The 22,395-nt window shown below is 40.9% G+C and overlaps 1 protein-coding gene and 1 long non-coding RNA gene across 2 annotated transcripts in view; one reads left to right on the forward strand and one right to left on the reverse strand.

Moving 5' to 3' along the window:
* LOC107835643 (uncharacterized) overlaps positions 1 to 11,442 on the forward strand; it is a 120,954-nt gene extending 109,512 nt beyond the window's left edge. Inside the window, exon 3 of the long non-coding RNA XR_001661452.1 lies at positions 11,342 to 11,442. This is a non-coding gene — a long non-coding RNA (uncharacterized LOC107835643). The remainder of the gene's footprint in view (positions 1 to 11,341) is intronic.
* The window catches only part of LOC103134540 (A disintegrin and metalloproteinase with thrombospondin motifs 20), a 96,884-nt gene that overhangs the window by 73,218 nt on the left and 1,271 nt on the right, over positions 1 to 22,395 (reverse strand). Inside the window, exons 3-5 of the mRNA XM_016668768.1 lie at positions 16,494 to 16,653; positions 3,931 to 4,184; positions 1,708 to 1,791 (exon numbers count right to left, since the gene is read on the reverse strand). Coding sequence (XP_016524254.1) covers positions 1,708 to 1,791; positions 3,931 to 4,184; positions 16,494 to 16,653 — 498 coding nt within the window. The remainder of the gene's footprint in view (positions 1 to 1,707; positions 1,792 to 3,930; positions 4,185 to 16,493; positions 16,654 to 22,395) is intronic.

A 22,395-nucleotide genomic window follows, 5' to 3' on the forward strand; every position in this document is an offset into this window, starting at 1 on the left:
TCAGCACATGCAGCAACGACGCCAGATTTAGTTAATTAAATTTGATGGAGTCGGTTTATTTTATGTGTGCGTCCGCTAAGAGACTGGGAGTTGTTCCTGTATTATCTGAAGCCTTTGACTTCTCTCTGGTTCCTCCGATGCTGAAGCTAACAGCTAGACCTGGAGAGACCACAGCTAATCTCAAGTGTCAGCAAATTAATTTATAAGCCCTCAAACATCCCTCCTGTTTGCATTAGATGGTCCTTTACAAGGAAGTAAATGATTTTCTTCTGCACAGTATGTGGCTGTTTGGAGGCAGTCCGCCACCAAAGATCATCCTGTGTGAAACACACACCGAGAATGAGAAATATCTCTGAAAAGAATCTGCTCTTAAAAGTAAAGTGGAGTAAAACTTAATAAAGTATAACTCACATGACAAACAACCGTGCACACTCTCATATCGAAGAACAATTTAGGGTATTCAATTGACCTGAGAGTTATGTTTTAGATTGGGCTGTGGGAAGAAAGAGTACCCAGAAAGAACCCACGCATGAACATGCAAACTTCATCCAAAAAGGTCGGGTTTCAAACCCAGAACCTTCTTGCTGGAAGATTTTTTTGTCCCTGATTGAAATCAGGGAGAAAAGTCTTTATGTGGACGTCTCTAGAATCTTAATAATCTACTGCAATGGGTTTTCTATCTTACTTCTTAAGACTGCAGAAGTCTGCTTTATGTTAAATAAAAATCCTAGTATAAAGATCTACTGTGGCTACGATTAAAACCTCTTAGGAGTGCCTCAACTAAAAAAAACAACAAAAAAAACAAATTGGCCCTTTAAGTTCCTGCAGAATAAAGCAGGTTCTCCTAAACGAATGTGTCATTCACCACAGGTGATTTTGTTTCGTTCAATCAATAAAATCGAGTCAATCAGATTTGATCTGGATAGCACATTTCAGCAGCAAGGCATTTCAACGTGCTTTACATCACGAAAACACAATAAACAAAGTCATGCAGCACAGAATCAACTATCGAAACAATGCATTCAGTCAAGAGCCGTCGTTAAATTGGTAATTGTCTATGTTTCAAAGGCTGTCCAAACAGCTGACTTTTTAGTCTAGATTTAAAGGAACTCACTGTCTCAGCAGTTTTGCAGTTTTCTGGAACCTTGTTCCAGATTTGTGGTGCATAGAAGCTGAATGCTGCTTCCCCATGTTTGGTTCTGGTTCTGGGGATGCAGAGCAGAACCAGAACCAGAAGACCTGAGGGGTCTGGAAGGCTGGTACAACAACAGCAGCTCTTTAATGTATTCAGCGATTTATAATATTTTATAGTCTATTCTCTGAGCTCCAGGGAGCCAGTGTAGGGACTTTAGAGCTGGCGTGATGCGCTCCATCTTCCAAGTTTTAGTGAGAATTCTTCCACCTTCCTTATCTTATTAAGCGCCTCTCTGTACATTCATGCATGTTTTCAAAATCAATAAAAGTTCACAACCCGTCTCCTGCAGAGGCTTCACCTCAGTGTCACCTGTTCTCCAAGGAGACCTCTCACGAGATGTGAGAATGACAAGGAAGGCGGAGAATCATTTCAAGCAGGTTCCTTGGGGAAGGAAGGTAAGAAAGAAAAAAGAAAAACAAAAAAAAAACTCCAAACCACAAACACCTGGGATGATGTCAGCAATATACCAAAGACCCGGCATATAGGGAGCATTGAAGGCTGGTTGTACTCACCTGCTCATTGTGGATGATGACCAGCTTGACGATCATGATGTTAATGAGGTTCCCTACACTGGGGTCCCTGTACACCGCTGCTACCTGTAACAGAAACAAAACACACAGACATAAAAAATGTGGACGAAATCTCCACTAACCTGCCCCCGGAACGCAGTGTGTCATGTTTAGAAAAAAAAAAACAACTTTTGAGGGTTTGTTTTTTGCCAACTATTCTTTTGGCTTGATTTGGTTAATGGCAGCAAAAATGCCTCTTTGCTTTAAGATTCTCATCCCTCTCCTGCTGTACTCGAGCGGCCCTGTCACGGTCGGCCAGCCGTCTCCTGAGGCTGTGTCCGGCCTCATGACAGGAACTCATTAGTCCACCATAAACATTTAGCTTGTCTTAGCCTGAGGGGAGGCAAAACGTGGCCTCGGCCTACACACTGGGAGCTTGTCTTTGCAAGCTCTTGCTTTAAGAGTGACATATGAGATGTTGGTCCATTTCCTCTCGCTCCAGTGCGTGTTGTTATGTGAAGGCCTGCAGGATCTTTGATAAGGCAGTAACTAAACACAGATGCAAATGTACTAAGAAGCATTTAAAAAAAAAAAAAGGCTGCAGATAAATGTTTTCTAAGCGTTTTAAAAGCTAAATATTGTTCTATCACAGAGTGCATGTCCATGTTTGCTTACACCTGTCTTCGACGTGAATATGGAGGGACACACACTGACAAGACAAATGGGCTCTCGGAAACGGGTCATGGCAGAAGGGACAAAGATTGAGTTTGTTTGGAACCAAAAAAACTGAAAAGTGCTTTGAAAACAGCCGCTTATCGGTTTTTATGAGCATCTGTAATGTCAAATTAGCTTGTTCTGCAGTTAAAGTGACGTCGTTTTACTCGTACTTCGAAGTTTTAGATAACAGAAAATTAAACTTTGGAAAAATAAGCATGGATTTATCTGGTAAGCAGAAATTGCTGTAAATGTAGATAATCAAGTGGGGAAGTGGCTGGTCTGGAGACTAAGGACAAAAAGAAACAAAAGTATAGTTTGTTATTTCTAGATGACACGGCTCTGGAAATTACATGGAGACATTGCTAGAAAAATGCAAAAACCCACTAAAACTTAAAACTAGCCTTTTTTATTTCCTCTATATTTATGAACGATGCTCTATTCTGCGCATTTTTGGTCCAAAGGTATTTAGAGTTATGTTTAAAATAACAAAACTATTTCTGCTCAAAGAAAAGCAAAATTTAAATATATTGTTTTAAGGTTTTCACATCAGACTGACTCACACTTAGACCTGTGCAACAGAAAATTAGCACATCGGCATTTATCACTGACCGTACTCTGTTTAACAGCAACACAACATTGACAATCATTGCTCTCGCATAGGTTAATAAGTCCTTTAAATCTACTGTTAATGAAACCGGAGAGAGGTGGCAGAGGGAACATTCAGTCCAGTCCATCTACCTATCCCGTTTCACACCGTTTCACTGAGACGCTTAATAATTCTGTGAGTAGATTAGCTGTTAGATGGCTTCGGGACTCACAAAAGGTCCGGCGGCCGAGTCGGAGCAGGCCCAGTTAACCAGGCCGCTGTGGTTTTGGTTGCATTAAGCCGAAGCCGCCACAAGGTTTACAACCAAGATTTATTATATTTTTTACCCCTTAGACATAGTAATTAGTTACGGAGAGGTTTTTTTATTATTATTATTATTTTGCTCCGGATGTCTCTGTGCTTTTATCTTTTCTTTGGCACACTTTGCCACGTGGTTAGATTTGCTAGGTTGTTTTGGGGGCCTAGACCATCATGCTTTAGCTGTTGCACTATTCAGTGTGCAATCTGGGGATATGGAAATCATTTATTTATTTATTTTTAGCTTTTTAACCAACTGAATAGATTCACAACACAGAAATTTAAGTTCAGCACAATTTCAGAACTGCTATTATATTTACAAAAATATTTTTAGATGTGTGACCAATAAACAACCAGCAATCACTTATTAGATTGCAGCAAAAAGAGATGCAGTTTGTGTTTACATTACATACTGTAAAGCTCTTGTTCCGTGTACAGAATCTGGTTCTCAAAACCAGAATCAAGAGTGTAAAACTACAACAATCAATGGCTCCTTAGATTGGATATAGTGAAAGAATTGACTTCAAGATGTTAAATTATGCAAATGTAAAAAAAATAAATAAATAATAATAAAAAGATAGTTTTAGAAGCATTATTTTACTTACTACTGACATGATTGTTAAGATGTAGTGCTCCAGGTTGCGTCCGTGGTGACGGGCCATTTTGGCGTCCGCCGTCACCATCAGCTCAACGTAGCGAGGGTAGGAGAGGAAGCGCTTGCGTCGCTGCGGGATGGTCGTGCCGTCGCGCCTGGTGCCGTTTTCATCAATGTGATGCTGGTCGATTGTGGCTGTCAGAGAATCCAGCTCCTCAGCCATGTTCCCTCTGCTCTCAAAAGAGGCCGACCTCTTGGAGTTTCCTGCTTTAACGAAAAGAAAAAAGAAAAATCCTAATATTTTTGGAAATCCAGACGATCATGGAAATCTACTAATGTGCAATATGACTGATGGTTTCAAAGTGAAACATATTTTTCAAAATTTACTTGTATGGCATCTAAACACACAAAACATTCATGTCAAGAATATTTGTGCAAGACGTTTTCTGTAAAAATGTGATTAAAATGAATGATTTTTTTGTAAAAAAAAAAAAAAAAAATGGTTATCCAACTTATAACGTCCAATATCAAACGTCGTATCAACTTCTTCGTCGTATCAAAGAAGTTGATCATTGTTGAGCACGTTGAAGGAGTTTGGATTGTTTAAACCTCGGACATTTAGTTTCTTATGCTCCTGACCATTGAAATGAAAACAGAAGCCGAGTGTTTGTCAAGAAGAATGTAGACCAAGACAAGAAATGTAGAAATAATTCATGTCAGATGTGAAGCACAGAGCTGGAGGTGACCAGAACACCATCAGAGAATCCACCATCAATTAAACTGTGTCGGAGAGGACGATTGGGTAAAATCTGAGAGCGTCTGCAAAAAGAAAAACACCTAAAGCAAAATTAGACCCTAAAATATGATATTGGCCCAAACCCAAAACATCCCAGGGAGAATCAAAGCTCAGGTATTGACTGCACATGCAAAAAAAAACAAAAAACATTAAGCGTCTCAAAGCTGAAACTGAGAGGTGGAATAAAAGTTCATCTAATGATTGTGTGATATGTTTTACCAGAAGACTGCAGTCACTGCTTAACTTTACCATGAGCCTGGTCAGTCGCTTCTGTGAAATGGTGGCATAAAAAAAAATAATTAAAAAACATTGCGCTGAAAGGAATAAATCAAATGTATTTAGTCCCAGACTGCAACAATTTCATTTGCAAGCGCTGAGATGAATGCCTTCAGCAGCATTCAGCCTCCCAACCACAATGACAGCCGAATGCCGCGCAAATTCAGCAGGCGCAGTTCTTTCAGCTGAACTGCACGTGTTGAGCTGGCTCCCAGCAAGAGATTCCTTCACCGTGACAGGGTGAAGTTAAAAGAGGGAGACAGGGGTAGACGAAAAGCATAGGCAGGGATTTTTTTTTTTTTTGGTTTCTTTTTTTCATTGGAAGGAACGAAGGAAGAGGAAAACTTGGAAAGTTTCAAGCGGATTTAATTACACATTCATGAGACCGAAAGAGCTTAGTGAGATACTTCTAAAGAGCCAGAAGCAGCATTAAAAAATAAAACTAAAAAAACAGATAAGCCTACTCCAAAAGCCAAAGAACTGCAGGTGATATAAGTTGTTAGCTCAAAACTGCATTTTTGAGACAAAACAAGAGAACAGATCCATAAAAGAAAAAAAAAACTATTTACTTTTGCAGTGAATCACCACATCATGTTACAAGACGTCCAGCTGTCTCTAAGCTCCAGGGAGGCTAATCTAATTTCCCCGACAGGAAATGCAACATCAGGGTCTGTCAAACTAAAGTACAATGAAAGGTGGTCAGATTTCAACATAATTCAGAGTTGAAAGCACAATTTCACTTTATTTAGTTGCACGTAAAGGTACCATACACGTTGAACTTGTTCACATTTTACCACAAAAACATTATTTTACAAATGAGAATCTGAAGAGTGTCACACATGTTTAAGCCCCCCTTTACTCTGACACCCTTAAGCCACTTCATTAGTAAACAGTAGTAGTCCTTTAGTGATTATTTAATCTCAGAAACAATAGCACGAAATCATCTGTCCAGTGAATACATCAGAGGGACGCTGGAGAACATTACTGAACTGATCAAACAGCATGAAGAAGAATCAGGAACATATCAGACAGGTCATTCTGAAGAAGGGTCTAAGCTTTGAACGTCCGACAAAGCATTGTTCAGTTCATCCACTATCTATCAGGCTTATCGTTGCATGATCGTGAGAGGTGCTGGTGCCTCTCCAGCGGTCATTGGACGAGAGGCAGGGTACACCAACACAAGTTTAGCTTCCTGTACAGCCAGAGATCCACATTCGGGGTTTGATCTCATTTAGGGCCAGTGCTGGGGTCCTGAAACTTCTAGGTCTCTCTTTGCTTCATTTGACGCTATTCAAATAATCAGGTGATGAGCAGGACTCGTAGAACTGCTAACGTTGTTGTACTGACAGAATACAACTCGACACCCCTGGACTAGTCCGACCTGATCGCAGCTGTGACTGAGCTGGAGATATTTCGCAAACTAGGAGGGTGAAAGATGTCAGTCTCTAGATGTGGAAGCTGGTGGAGGTTTCTTTTATTTCTTTAAGTAAACAATAACATAAATACACACAGGACTGATTTCATGCAGCAAGTGAATGACGCCAAGGAAGCGTCTCGATGCTTCAGAGCCGTACAAAGCTTCGAGTTCATCATCCCCGACAGCCTCCTCAACTTTGTCCTCAGAGATGGAGAAGACTTCAATTGTACTCGCTAAACTCAGTTTTTCCATAGTCTTACACAAAGAGAGATTGTGTCCATCTATTTGAAAGACTGAAAAAAAAAAGATGGAAATGGTGGGGAGGCAATCCATTTAGCGCTCTACGATTATTCAAGCAGTGCCCTCAATGGGTACATGAGGCAGAGCGTGACTTTCTGGCACAGCGATGCGCAGCTCTTGCCGCCGAGAGGCCCAGCCCCATGCCAGTCTCAACATCTGAGCTGTGGCCAAGCCCGTCTGTGCCCCTGCCCGCTGGCTCAGAACGGAGCTTTGTGTTTTCCTGGAAGAAACTCATCAGTGTCAAACCTACGACACTAAACCTCTTTTAACAAAATCATCAATGCAGACATCAAGGGGATTACGAAGGCACAGAGGACGACCAGCCTATATATAAACAGTAACAGTACAGAAAGAAAAAAAAAAAAAAAGAGGAGATGAGCATATTGTACCAGGTATAATAGCATTTGAATCAGTGCAGATTAGCCAAATCGCCTTGAGTTGAAATCTCCCTTTCACTGGGTGGTGATCTGCTACTTACGCCATGAGGAGACGGTGGGGGAGGGGGGGGGGTGACCGACCTCGTGCACTGAGCACAGAGACATGATTTCACCCCTGATTCGAATCAAATATACATCCATGCTTAATGCATCCAACTCATGTTTCATCTAAGAATAATTAAAGTATCGTAAACTTCAACTCCAGGAGTTACTTGTGACAGAGGTCTGTGAGATAGATGTCTAACCTGCACGTGTCCAATGCTTTATATAAAAACCAACCAACATGAGCAGCACACCTGTTGCTGTGTAAATTATTCCATCAGCATGCCACAAGACGATCACAGTGAGAAAGTTTAAAAAATAAATAAATAAATAAATAAATAAATAATTAAAAAATATTCAGGTTTTGTCTGGGAAACTGAACAACCGAAACTGAATCATTCAGGAAGCTGATGGTCAAAAACCAAATTTAGGCCAAAAGAAGCAAAAGGTAGCTCAGGTTTATGTTAGATATCATACAACCCAACTTTGTAGCTTGTTTTCTTTTGCACAAGTTTATTGAAGGCTTCAGGCATTTTTTTAAAGCAAAAAATAAATAAATAAATAAATAAATAACAATCACCAAATCCCAGCATAACAGAGAGCTCCATAAGAAAAAAAGGCATAGATGTACATGTGAGATGTATGTCGGACGGCTGAAATGTCAACTTGATAAACTAAGTTTTTTTTCTTACCTCTCCGACATAACGCAAACAATCCTGAGCTAGCATGCAGAGTTGAATTTCAACTAGTTTATAACAAGGAAGCGCCTTCGCTTTGAACTGTGTGCATACAGTACAAAAAGAGATTGCTTTCAACTGAGCTGCAGATGCTTTGACTCTCCCAAACATCCCAGTTTAGGAGAGAACAAAGGGAAACTCAAATTTCATTGTTGAGCTAATTAACATTCTTTAACAGTGACCTGCTGAGAGTTTGAGCTTTATTCCCAGGGTAATAATTAAAAAGGCCGTGTACCTCAGACATATTGGTGTTGCCTTGCCTCCGCACAAAGTCAGACAGTCTGCTTACTGAAATTACCTGACAGCGAAACTCGAGAAGGGATAAATGTTACCAACTCCTTCAGACGGAGGCACAATTAAGTGCAATTCTGTGGCTAGACGGGTAGAAGAAAAGACAACAAATTGTTTCAGCCAAAGACGGCTTTTAAAAGTCAAGCGGTGTTGTTTTCAGCCGCACTGAGAGATGTGGGCTTTCAGCACACCAGGTAGAACTAAAACTGTTCAGTTCGATAGATAAAGGATTCTTAAGCTGTCGTAGCAAATACATGCTGGCATTCTGAAAAACACGTGTTGTACAAATCTCAATATGTGAAGATGGTTTTGTGGTGACTTTGTGATTCTGTTTAACCCAGATTAGTTTGATCTAATTACCTTCCTACACAATTCTGCCAGATTCTCATCTCCTTCCAGTGATCCATCAGGACTTTCCTCCATTGAGGTGGATTCCTCCAGTAGAATTTCAACCGAGCCAATCGGCAAACAGGAGGAGAGCTTGTGAACAACGTTAATTTTTCAGAGCCGTTTAAGAACTGCAGTCTGGCACATCCTCTGCGGCGATGCCAGTTCAGTCCATGTTGGGTACGCTTCCAGATGTTGGATTAACGTTAGCATTCATCTTGTTCAGCTCGGCACTTCCTCTCTTCACTGTTGGGTGTGGTTGTTTTACGGGTAACCTTCATAGCGTCGAACTGGTACATTACATACGTCACGGCCAAATGTTTAGTGACAGAGTCAACGTCTCCAGCAAGCAATCTTTCACAGCAGCCGGGGGTCCAGACTCTCTGCACAAAGCGGAGCTGGTTTTTACCAGGATTATCTAATTTCAATTACCAGCTCGAACTTGACAATAACTTATGCTTCGTTGTCCCTAAAGGTAATTTATTGCTGACTCCAAGCTGAACTCCTTAATTTTTTTCACTCAAACCAATCAATCATGCAAACAAGCAATCTTTATGGAAAAGATTGCTAAGCTCAGGTGAAGTAACTGTTTTCCAAAGCATTAAGCCTAGAATGACCCTTAACCCCCCACCCCCCAAAAAAAACTACTTAAAATGCAGAAGCACCTTTGGCCTTGACATGCACAGAGCAGGTCATCAGTTTTCATTACTGTCTAGCTCATCGCTGATGAACAGCCGCAGCCCCAGGTCACAACGCTAATGGCTCTCCGAGCGACTCTTAGACCTGGCTTTCCTCAGAGAAAGCTGCTTCTCACCTGCCAGTGCCATTTATCTCCAACTTTCACCCAGGTCACCAATTAGTTAGCCACCGTCACTCCAATTATTCCAACCATTCCACTCGGCCCACATGGGCTGCGACAACCCAGACAGTAGACACCGTCAGAAAATAGCTCCAGCTGAAGTCTGTCTCGGGAACGGCTAAAACAACACAACACGCGGGGTTCAGTAAGGCCACGGCCTCCGGACAGGCAGACACATGGAAGCCATTAAGGTTACTGACGGCGTACGGCTCTGTTTGGGCCCCATCCAGAGATTCTGCTGTCATTACATCAGGTGACACTGAGTGCAATTATTAGCAGCTACACGTCATGCTCGGCTATAAATTCAGAGACAGACCATAGTCGGAACGCCTGCTCAAGACTTAGTGGATCACATTCATTTTATAATTTTGTACACGTAAATAAATGCAGTAGCAAACACAAGACTATATATATCGACATATTTGATGACAAAAGCCACTACGGTTTTCAGAAGCAGTAAGCGGCAAAGACAGTGGGATCTTGCAAGTAGGCGGACACCACTGCCAAACTCTGGAGTAAGCCTGACAGACACATGCAGCGCAGGCCAGGGATGAAAAACACACACATCAAAACAGGAGTTTCCTTTCCATTCCTCTATCTGTTCAACAGCTTCCAGCAATAAGTGGCTTGCTTGCTTCATCCACCGGCAGCCCAGACAAATGTTGAGCACCTTAATGTCATTTTCAGACTTTGTCACTTTATAAACACAGAAGTTGATCTACTGTTTGGAAATCTCATTTTAAATTGGATTTAGGAGCTATTGAAACACCCAAAAACTCCGGATGTGCTTAAGGTCTTTTACAGCCTTCAACAACTATTCTTCTACACTGTCCCATAGTTAGCTTATTCCATGTTCTCGTGTCTTCTGGTTATTTTGTTGTCCCGACATCATGATGCTGTCACCAACATGTGCCCCCATAGCGTGGTGTGTTCAAGGTTTTGTGTCATGCTAGTTATCCAGCATTGTGCAGCTAACCCAAAGGGTTACAATTTGGTCGCGTCTGACCAGAGCACCTTCTTGCTGTGGTCCTAAATGGCTTGAGGGAAAAGTAAAAGGGACTTTTCACGGCTTTCAACTGTGATTTTCTTCTTGCTACTCAGAAGGCAACAGATAGCTGTCCTGAAAACAGATTCTCCCACCTGAAGTGTGGATTTCTGCAGCTTTTCGAGATTTACAATTCATTGAAAGTTTACAAAATGTAAAAAAAAATAAAGAAAAAAATCGAGGTGCTGCCATGAAAAATTCAAAATATTAGACACAGTATATGTTCAAGTGAGTTCAAGAGGATAAAAAGCCTCGTAATTTAGCTCAAATTAAGCCACCAAATTTCTGGCAAGGGGCTAGAAAAAAAATATACCGTTCGGTTTTATTCAATTCTTGCCCGTCTCCAGATGGATTTTAGAAAACACAGAGAGATGCAACCGGTGAAGAATTTACCCCTATCTGCAGACACCCTCATCCTTTTGGGTTATCTCTTTTCGAAGGACAACACATGAATTTGGCATGCAGGCTCAGAGACAGATACCCTGCAGAATGTGTGTCATTAAAGCCGTGTTGTGATTCGTGCCTGGTGAGCTTCTATCCTAGATGCTTTTGAATCCAGAACCGGGCTCAAGAAAGCACACATTAGTCACCCACTCTGCAGCTATCTACACCAGTGGTATTCTCCACAGCAGTGAAACCACCCAGACTGGGAGAGCAAGGAAGGAAACTGATACAACTGCAACGCATATCAGTCAATGAGAACTTATCGGGCTGTCCGAGGTCTTTCTGACAAAACTCTGCATTAACCCATTAAACCAAAAAAACAACAACAACAAAACAAAAAACAAAAAAAAAAACAAAGACAGTTTAAATCTCTAATTTTTTTTTCACCAGGTCGTCCAGTGACAGAGATGCTTTTATCAACAGTCCATGAAGACACACACTGGGAAGAAAAGCTGCTGCAGACAGATATATGGCCATGTTCTGTCTGCTGAAATAACAGAACATCACATTCCATCGAGGTAACACTTTAAAAGTCCTTACGAGTCCACTTCTGTTCTGACAACTCTGAGACACTGATGGCACATGCACGACAAAGTCAAGGATTTCTACATGTCAAAGGTCACCACATTGAAAGCAAAACTAAACCTCAGTTAAATACATGTGCAGATGTTCCTTTGGGTTACTTTTAACCGTATTTGTTCAAAAACCACACAAGTTTTGGAAACTCTCACTGCCTCGAGGTGCAACTGTCCCAATTCTTGTTGTTATGGTAACCTACGGTGAGGTAAGGCAGGGAGGCTGAGTGCATGAAACTGGCCAGTGTCACCACACAGGACTAAAACACATCACTTGTATGTGTCTCTCTGTTCTCCTGCCAGTCATTTTGGAGATTTTGTTTTTTGTTTGGTTTTTCTTTATTAAAATTTTTAGTTATTCCCATCCAATGCTTCGCTTTATTTATTATGGTCTTTAATCCAGCCTCCAACAAATTGGGGGCTTGTCTGGGATGATGAGTACAGGAAAGATGCACCATTTTATAATTCAGAGAGTTTAACCTCTGTCTGTCATGAAACGTGCCGAGTCTGCAACGTCTGGGATTATCAGATGTTAGGGTAAGGATCTAGATTCTCTACAATATACCCACAAACACTGGAGTTTTTGTAATTCCAGCCCCATCAACTGAACTAAATACTAAAAGAAAATGCTAAGGTCAATTAAAAATGTCAAATTTTTTCTGTATAAAATGTGTGACATGTATGGAAAATAAATATTATCTTTCTATCCCATGCAGCAGCACAATCTTTACACTGTCCCTGATAATTTATGGCTTAATAAAAACATGTTATCATTGCTGTTTTTATACTTTTTGTTATTACAGCTCTTACCAAAATTGGTATCTGTGAATAAAAACAGACTGGAAAAATGCAACAAAATTCAAATAAGTGAATTTCAGCATACTAAATATTTAGTGAAGCTTAAAAAAAACATTTTGTTTAACTTTTTGTGTTCTGTTCCAGTTGGACGTGATTGACGTCTTTTTTTATTTTTTTAAATTTTGGCTCTTTTCATGAGTTTTCTTCAAGGATTGCTTGGAAAACGAAAGCCAAACAAAGATTAATAATGACCACCCGTGAGCAAATGTTTAAAGAAAAAACAATTTCTTTACAAGTGGGGAGAAGCCGTATGACAAGTGGGGCACACTTGGCCAGTCTGCATTTCCATGTGTTTGAACCTAAAAAGGCCTTTGAATGCCTCAAACCTCTTCAAAGTCCCAAACCTGCCAAACCACTCGGCACTCCAGTTCCCAGTTTTGATTTCGAATAAGAGCCCTCTTCACAGACACATAGAGAGAGGAAGAGAAGAAAGGAGTCATAAAGATGACTGACCCTGACAAAGGGTGCTATTGTAACTTCAAAAATAATACCGAAATCCAGCCTCTCAACAACATCACATGCTCTCAGGGTCAATAATTTCATGGATACATTAGAAAGTAAATTGTTATTATAGGAATAAGTATCATCTTGGGTTACTGCAACAGCTGAAATGAACTAAAAATTACAATAACATCTGTACATTTTACCAGAAATTACATTTTTCTTTAGTTTGTCCACTGCATTTTGGACATAGAGCTAGAAAACAATCTTTAGGACTATTTAAATGTTTGAAATTGCACCAAGAAATCATATGCTGTGAGGAATAAAACTACGTGATCTCTGTCCAATCAGTGAACACACTGTAACAAGAGCTGCTAGGCCACAGTGACAATAACACCCTTTGGTGAGGAAGCGGTTACTGTGTGAAGACACACAGCTAGTTTATTTCACTGTCAGTGAGCCATTTAAGTGACCACACAGGAGGCATAGGCAGCTGTTTAAAGGGAAACAATTTTCTGCAACATGTCTGTTTTATTTAATGCCACAATAGAGCAAGAGACAACAGCAGATAACAGGAAGGCTAAAAGTAAAACGACAAAAGTTGCTGTGACTTGTCTATGTGGGCTTTCAAACTCTTGTCATGGAATGTTTGGGATTTGGAAAAGCTGGTAACCTTTTTGGAAATCTTAAAGAGTCAAAGTAAAGTCCCTTAAATCAAGGGAATACAAACAGAGACTGCTATTTTTAAGTCGCTAAAGGCAGATTGAAATGTGAACTCCATTCTGCAGCATTCGAAATTATGTGATGTTACCGGTTTCTTTAGAGATGCTATTTATGGTCCTTAAGGAGTTATGGTTTCCATACTAAACAACCAAATTGCAAGATGTATGTTTCTTGAGACTTTCCAACTATGATTAGACACGTTGTCTAATTGGTTGTAGAGAACAGCCTACGGCATTGAGCTACTTGAAATCAAAGATTATCAATGAAAATGCGAAAGCAGTTCAAACCTTGTAGGACGATATGTCAATTCAAAAAGCAGCAACTACAAGTATTTTGCAAGCAGAACGGCACGCGTCAAGTCACGGTTTATGTCGAACCTGCTAGTAGCAGCGTGCTCCGCTCTCCTTCCCATAAAAAGACATGACAGGCTTGTTAGTCTTGACTCAATGTGGCGTTCAAAGAGCACCTTTTATCACTCCATCTCCTATCTGATAAAGCTGAGGAGCTGCAGCCTGGGTCACCTCACAATCCTAAGTTGGGATCACCGGTTCTTTTAATCCTCCTCCACCATGTTTACCTCGCTTTCCTTTGATGAAGCCCCACAGGTGTCCTGGGAAATTTACATTTTTTTCCTACCTCCCATCTCTTACATGCGCCAGAAAGTGTTATTTGTTGTACATTAATTACTTGTGAGTTTTACAGTTACAGAAAGTTGTGACTAAAAGTGAAAGATTGTGATTCAGGACTTAATATTGAAAAGGATATTGTTGAATGATCGACTTTTACGTCTTTGCGGTCTGGGTCAGACCGCAAAGACGTAAAAATTATAAAGACAGGAAGAAGAAAAATGGCAAAAAAAAAGAGAGGAAAGGGTGTGGGAAACAGAAAAACAATATTTCCAACACAGATGACAAATAGACCTAAAATAGAACAAGTTCAACTTATTCTAGCCACACTTTGAAGTCAGGCCTGGAATTTGAAAAAACACTTGACCACATGAATTAGGCTAAAATATCTCAAAATGCAACAAATGATGTCTCTTTTGAAACACATTCAAGAACAGATGCAAAACAAAGTAACTGACATATTGGAATGGTTTTTAAAAAAACTAATAAAATTGCTCAAAGACCCAATCTACGACTCATTTAGAAGGTCAAACAACATAAAAAAGCACTCCAGGCCTCACTTTTCCCAGGACAGCTTATCCTTCCCCATCTTTTCACAAGCAGTCGTTGGGTAAGTGGTGCAGTACACCCTGGACAAGTCGACTGTCCAGGGTGTACACTTAGCTTGGTGAAGCCAAGTGTTTAGTAGTAAGGAAGAGATTGGGGAAAAATGTCATCCATGGGAGAATTTTAAGGTATAAACCACTGCTGGCCAAAAAACAGAAACTCAAGTTTCCCAACAAAAAAATCTTGATGAGGACCAAGACTTACAAAAAAAAACTTTGGATGTAGATTATTGTTTTTTTTTTTGTTTTGTTTTGTTTTTTGTTGTTGGTTTTTTTGCCCATTGTGATTTTAAACACAAGCACACTGCAGGAAGAGGAAGAACACTTCTGAATGGCTCAAAAAATAAGTAAAAAGCTAGTGCAAAATCAAAGTTCCACCGCAGTGAAGCCGTCCGTCACCAGGATCTGATAGCAGTTTTTACTGCCAAAGGGGTCACACAACCAGACGTTAGGTTTTCAAACCAAGTATTGTTTTCACACAAGCTCACATTTTTTGCCCCTTCTTAAAAGAAGCCACCAGTTGATCATTGAATTCTGTATTTACTTTGATATCGATCACACATAACCAGGTTAAATATGATTTTGAAGTTCTCTGTATTTTTCCTGGAGGTCGCTGTTGAAATTCAGAATCTCTCATTTACCACAAGCTTCTTAGTAACAGCAAGTGGTTGTGCAGACGTGCAAAGTCTGAATGTCCGAATTTGCATGTGTTTGTGTGCAGCAAAGTAGAGGCTGAAGTTGTGTAAATTGAGTATTGAAATGGTCACAACTGGACCAAAGAGGGAAAGACCCAGGAAGCAGAATTTGTAATACGAAATGAATGTATGATGAGGCATCTGATGTTTTTTCTAAAGGGTGAGTATATTCAAACATGTCCCAGGGTGGGGGTGCAGTGAACATCTCTGGCCCTAGACTCTGCCTGCCACACACACACACACACACACACACACACACACACACACACACAGGCCAAAAGAGTGAAAGGCCAAAGCATCATAAGGCGTCATTGGCCTGGTCAGTCTGCAGACAATGGCCACCATCAGACCACAAAGGCCGACGCCAGACAACAAGCAACTCAAGAGCTCTGCCCATAAAAGATTTATTGCATTATGCAACAAAAGGCCACCTTGAGAGCTGCCTTTGAGGAGTTCAGCGAGGGTCTTCCATCGAGGTGAACTTCACTCAGTCACATTGCTTTTTCTGCCACCCAGATCCCTCGCCGTAAAAGCTCTAAAGGAAACAGGGGGTGGGGGGGACCCACAAGCAGGCTCTCGGGCGGAAAACATTTCCCCCGAGTTCTTTTAAATGCAACTCCAAACTAAATCGTAATTACTTCTAACCTTGTCTGAGCTCCTGCCAGAGGACTTGGCAAAGATTGCTTCAGCAGAAGAAAAGCAACAAACAGCAAACAGCCCTTGGAGCCAGTTTTGCTTAATTAAGTTGAGAGAGGCTTTCATTAAAACCCCTTAACCAAGGCTGAAATCTTTCAGGTATCGTAGAGCGCACACACACACACACACACACACACACACACACACACACACACACACACACACACACAAAAAAAACTGCGACTGACACAGAATTTAAATTTTAAGGCAGCATTAAAGGCCATGATTCAGAGAAGTGTGCACAGGTAATGAGGAGGTAAGTGTTTGAGGGTGAAACTCAGACAGACTGTGGTCACAGGCAAACGAGTTAGGCTGTCTGTTACCCGAGGCAGCACAGGGTTCGTCAGGATGCGAGGCATTTCGTCTCCTCTCGTGTCGATAGACAAGGTGCGGTTTCTTGTGCTCTTCGTCGTATTCCGCGCCAGACACGTTCAAAAGTGGCTCCAAGAAGTACTCGGCGTGCTGCGTCGCAAACGTTCCGACCTGACGGAGAGAAAAGAGACGTCATTCACGGCCTTGGCACAAAGCGTGTGATTGCATGTGAGAGCATATACCGTGTGGGGTTCAGCTTACAACCGACTCTCATTGACACTGAAGTAACGCTGATATCGCCTCGGGCAAAACTCTTAAAGAGTTTGTCTGCTTTTGACGGGAACGTATGGAAAGAACATACTGAATCAGAAATCTCTCGTCAAAGCTTGCTTTCGGTCACTCTTGAACTTTTACCCACGACAACAACGGAACATTTTCACACATCCTGCACCTTTTTGCGCATTCATCAGTAAGCGAGCGATTCACTGCAACTGTGTGAACAGTCTGCGCAGAAGCTGACCTGTCATGTGTTCGCAACTTTGGAAATGCGTTTTCCTCCTCACACGCTGACAGTGGGAGGAGTGACATCATCATAAAAGGAGAGAGCTGCTGACAGAGGAATGCTAATATTGATTTGGCAGCTCAGCTTCTCTCAAAGCCTCTTAGCGCTTTGAGCCATGAGGCACGGTGGTGTTTGCATGGTAATTTCATGCGCACACTTAAGCCGGATATTGGACCCTGGAATGTTATCTTTACGGGTGTGTTACACCACAGCCGTCCCCACAGGTGATGGGCATTTGACAGCAGGAAACGTAAGGATTCAGATACGGAAAACAAGTACAAACTGTGTTTGTTCACCAAGAGTGGAAGGATTTGTTCACAATTTGTTCTCAGCACCCTTCCGGTGCAGTGTTACGAGACCTTAGAGCGTCAAACTTTGACACCTTCCTGCGCCTTACCCCGTCATTTTTCAGTTCCAAGAACTGAATGTGGATGAAGTTAACCAGCTAACTGTTGGTTAAAAATCAGTGTTAACATAGTCTATTAATATATTCTGTTGTGCACAGTGAGCTCACTTTGCTCCCCATATGCAGAGTTACCCAACTCTCTTCAGCATGCACGGCATGAAGTTTAGCTCTGGTTAAAAATGATGATGGCAGCACATCACAGTTCTGGCTTCTCCATAAAGGAGCCAAGAAGCCAAATGAAATTGCTTAGTGACCTAGAGGATTTGATCATCAGAGAATATAAAGTAGGACTGGACACACTGGCCACAGGCCAGAACTGCAATCTAATCTTATCCACAACGGCAGCACTTCAAGTAATGCAACAACCTTGAGGTCAAATCTGCTCTTTGCATTCAGCCAGCGCTCTGATTGCATTCATGAGGATCTCCTCTGCACATTCCGCAATAACATCTAAAATGTTTAATATTGTGAAAAGGTTTGTTTTTTCATTTTGGAAGTTTAAATGTATTATATCTTACAGATTCAGCACACAGAGAATGAAAGCCTTTATTTTTTTGGAATTTTGATGACGGCTTCCAGGAAACGAATGCTCGAAATTCAGTCTCGAAAATATTTAACAGTACGTGAGATCAATTAAAAAATTCATCTTTTTGCCACTGTTTAAAACAGTTCTTCAAAAAAATAAAAATAAAATTTGATAAATTAATTGGAGTTGACAAGTTGGCACTGCACTAATGGCACTGAAATGCATTTAGGGGTATCTCTCTAAAACGAACAAAAACTTTTCTTTGGCTAAAAAATCTTTAGTTTTTCTTTAGGTGAAGTCCTGAGGTGATGTGTTGTCAACTGATAATCTGTGCACAAATGACTCAACTTGTCAAAATGAAAATAAACATTTTTGCACCTTTGTTCTCCTGTTATTATTTTAAAACAACTTAATCTGATGTTCAGGTATAAGAAACTGAGTATAACTCTCAATGATTTGTTACTAAAGCTTTGTAGGAATAAGAATTACATGAAAATTGCTGCAATTCTAGGTTTAGTGAGATTATTTTTAATTACAGAACATTTAAGTGAGACCACGTTTTTGCACATATAAGCACTTTATAATTAAATATAAGGCAGCTGGTGCCTGTTTTTTTGCAATGCTATCCGATTTAATCCTACAACTCTCTACTAGCAGCAGTCTGAGCACACAAATGACCTGTTGCATCACCAGAAAGAGGCAAAGCTTTAGTTTCCCAGTGTTGGCTCAGTAAATCTCCCAGACATTTGGCTAGAAAGGAGGGCTGAACTGGACCTCACAACCGACTGGCTTCTATCTGAACTAAAATTACATGGCTTTTTTTCTTTCTTTTTTTTTTTTTTCCCCATCTCCCTTCTCTGTGCCGAGTCATCAAAAACAACAGTGGCGACCTCTGAGGTGAAAGGGCCCGTGGAAGAGTCGGGATCCTGATCTTTACATCGTTTAGAAGGTAGAACCATTTCTCAGGGCAGAATGACCCATCACACACTTCTATTATGGGAGAAAACCGAGAGCGCCAGCTCCGCAGGGAACAAACATTTCCCACGGTGTGAGCAATCCTTAAGTTCCCCGCAAAACCTTCAGTGGCGGTTGTCTCCGCCGCAGAGCTTTCTCCTCTTTTCTGTCCATCACGGCGAGCTCACTTTGAAAAGAGCAAAGAGCTCCCTGAACTCCGCACACCTCCCCCCCCCCACTCCCTCTCTGTCCCCTCATCAATCGCCCCCTGGGGATGGCTTTGAGTAACTCCGGACGAAAATGGGAAACCTGCGCTTTCCTAGAATGACCCCTTTGTTTTATGGCTTAATTATTCTTTAATGACCTCATCTCAACACAATGCGGCCCAGACCAGCAAGCCCCAGTGAACAGATGAAGACACATTTATGACCCAGCAGCCTTTGGTGCCGCGTCTATTGTCCCGTCATCCTCGGTGAGCGATATGTTGACAAAAAGGAAGCAAACTTGTTTGGATAAGCGAGTAATACGTCGCGGTTGCGCAAAGAGGCAACGAAATGCTCATTAACCCGATAATTGCGCGGCACCTTGTGGTGTCGCTTAGGTGGAAAAAATTCAATTTGTTTTTCTTTTGACTTAGTTTCAGAGCCACCTGTCCTTCTCTAGACTGTACTTGCAACAACAGTCCAAAAATAAGAATTTGCATCACTGAAATAGATGCCGCAACGGGAATAGTGAGACTCTAAGTCTACGGTCACTCTGTACCCACCCCCCACACAGGATCCCGCTGGTGCGACTGAGGTCAACCCCCTTGCTCCTGGTCCAGTAACCTCATGTGACCCATGAAGTCATCCCCTTCAGCACTTATCAGATTCTCTCCCACAGGAGTCAGCAAACTAAATCAGTCCAGCAAGGAGGATTCCCACGTGATTAATACTGGATTTATAAACCCACCACTCCCCTGAACTGTATTACAGGCTCATAACAAACTTTTTCAAACTGGTAAATATGTAGAGAAAAAATAAATAAAAATGTCATAACCCTTCAAGACGACTTGAGAGACGCATTTCAGCGTCTGTGTCAGCTGGTTTATTACGTTTGCAGCAAATAAAACAGAAAAAAACACACACACACACATATATATATATATATATATATATATATATATATATATATATATATATATATATATATATATATATATATATATATGGGTTCAAAACTGTTTACTAGGAATTATCAGCCGAGTGTGATCAAAAGGCAAATTACATCATTTGTCAGCGATCGTTTCATGAGGTTGTTTAGGATTTCAGATTATGTCATTCACTTCGAGTTATGCTGATGTTACAATGGGTGAAAGGAATCTTACAAACAAGCCAAATAGTAACACAAAACGGTCTCACTGTTGCAGTGGCACCACACACACACACACACAAAGTGAGGACTTTGCATTGGGTTTCATTCATTTAAGTAACAACATTCGTGCTCAACCCAAACATTTCCCCTAAGTTTTAACCATTACTACCTTATTTCTAACCCTAGCCAAAACTCAATTCCCACTTTACCTGTAAACCAAACTAGAAGATCACAATAGTACTGCAAGAAAGGGAGGACCGGGAAAAGGCTTCCGCTTTCCACAAATGACCTCTCTTTGTTGGTAGATTTTGTGAAAGTGGTCCTCAAGTACAAATTCACATACATTACGTTTTCATATTCAAATGCTGCATTTAATGTCTAACCTAAACTCAATTCACAACTTGATCCTAAACTTTTGCCCCTATCCCAAAGCAGCACTTCTTCTTAAGGGGCTCAGACTTTGTGCCCCGGAAGGAGCAGTGGGTCCTTACAATGTAGTAGGCTATTTGTTAGAAAAATTGGCTTTTCAGGCGAGAAATGCTAAAACACACACACACAAACACAGGCAGCCTTAAATGTATAATGTTTAAATGAATGAACTTAGGACGCAATAGTAGATGAATCAGTAAGAGATGCAGGTCATTCAGGCACCTCGCCACTTTGCATCACCGCAGGTTTGGTCATTTTGAGCCGGACTTTTTTGGGCACAAACTGTCGTCGTCTAGTGCTGGACGTTTTCATACCCATCATGCATCAGTTTGTACCTGCAATGGGGACATTTTGTGCCTGCTTTGACAACCAGTTATTTAAAGTTTTGCTTTGTTTTTGCGTAATCCACTCTTGTAGTGATTGTAATGTAGGACTCGGATTATAAAAATCCACCAACAGGTAGTCACTTCTGTGTACAGAGACGGTTTTCTAAAACTCCTGAGGTTTCACTGAGGGCTTCTGTTCTGGTTTGCCATGTCAGGACTCTCAGAGGCCTCCATCTGAAACTCTGTTATCTTTGGTATTTTTTGTAGATTCAACAAAAGTATGGGAACATTTTAATTTTTTTTTTTTAACAGACTGTCAGGAACAAAGTGTCTAAAGATACAATTTAAAACTGAATCTCTGCTAAGTTGTCTGGTATGTGTAGACAAAACACTGGCTCATCATTTGAATTTAAAAAGTCTTTTCATGTCTGAATGATTCATGGATTGGAGTAAAGCATCTCCAAACACACACACACACACACACACACACACACACACACTAAAAAAAAAAACACATTACTCTGAGTCTGGTCAGGTACTGGAATGAAAATAAGTCAAAATGTAGGCAATAAAATCAAAGGAAAACTTAGAAAGACCTTGAAAGCTCAATAAAAACTGTTCTTGATTTCTAATAACTCTGATACATTTCACATTTCTTCTCGTAACAAGCACACACACGGTTTTCAACATAGCTCCAGCTTAGTCAAATCAAATAAAGTGGCTACTTTCAAACCTCACCACAGATTTTCAATTGAACTTTGACTGGAACATTCTACAAGAGGTGTCCTGTTTCGACCTTTTCACTTCCGATATGATACCGATGTTGCAGCTTTGAGTATTGGACGATATCGATATTGACCTGAAACAATATCAGAACGAATCAGGCATGCTTTTATTACTTGTTTTGTACTGTGAAATGCTACAAAAAAAAGCTTGATCAAATGAACAAAAGGCAGCAACAATGAGTATTAGTAACCAGTGGTCTGCGTGCAGGATTCAAACGCTGCTGGATAGAAATGCTGTTCTAGATAGAGTGTTTCTATCTAAGAGTTTAGATTCAGGTCAAGATAATGATAATGCTCATTTCTTGTCTGATATCGGATTGATTTCCGATATCGATATCTCCTGTGTATGACAACAATATGCATTGACATAAACCGATTCTATTGTACCCCCTCTGGCTGTATGTTCAACGTCAGGCTCCTGCCATAAGGTCAATCTCCATCCCTGATCTCAAAGTTTTTGCAGCTTCTAACAGCTTTTCTTCCACGTTTACTCTGTATTTAGCTCGATCCTTTAGCCATCAACTCTGACCAGCTTCCCTGTCCTTCCTCAAGAAAAACATACCCACAGCATG

The sequence above is a fragment of the Poecilia formosa genome, unplaced genomic scaffold (assembly GCF_000485575.1).
Source record: "Poecilia formosa unplaced genomic scaffold, Poecilia_formosa-5.1.2 Scaffold17, whole genome shotgun sequence".
In the NCBI taxonomy this organism is placed as follows: domain Eukaryota; kingdom Metazoa; phylum Chordata; class Actinopteri; order Cyprinodontiformes; family Poeciliidae; genus Poecilia; species Poecilia formosa.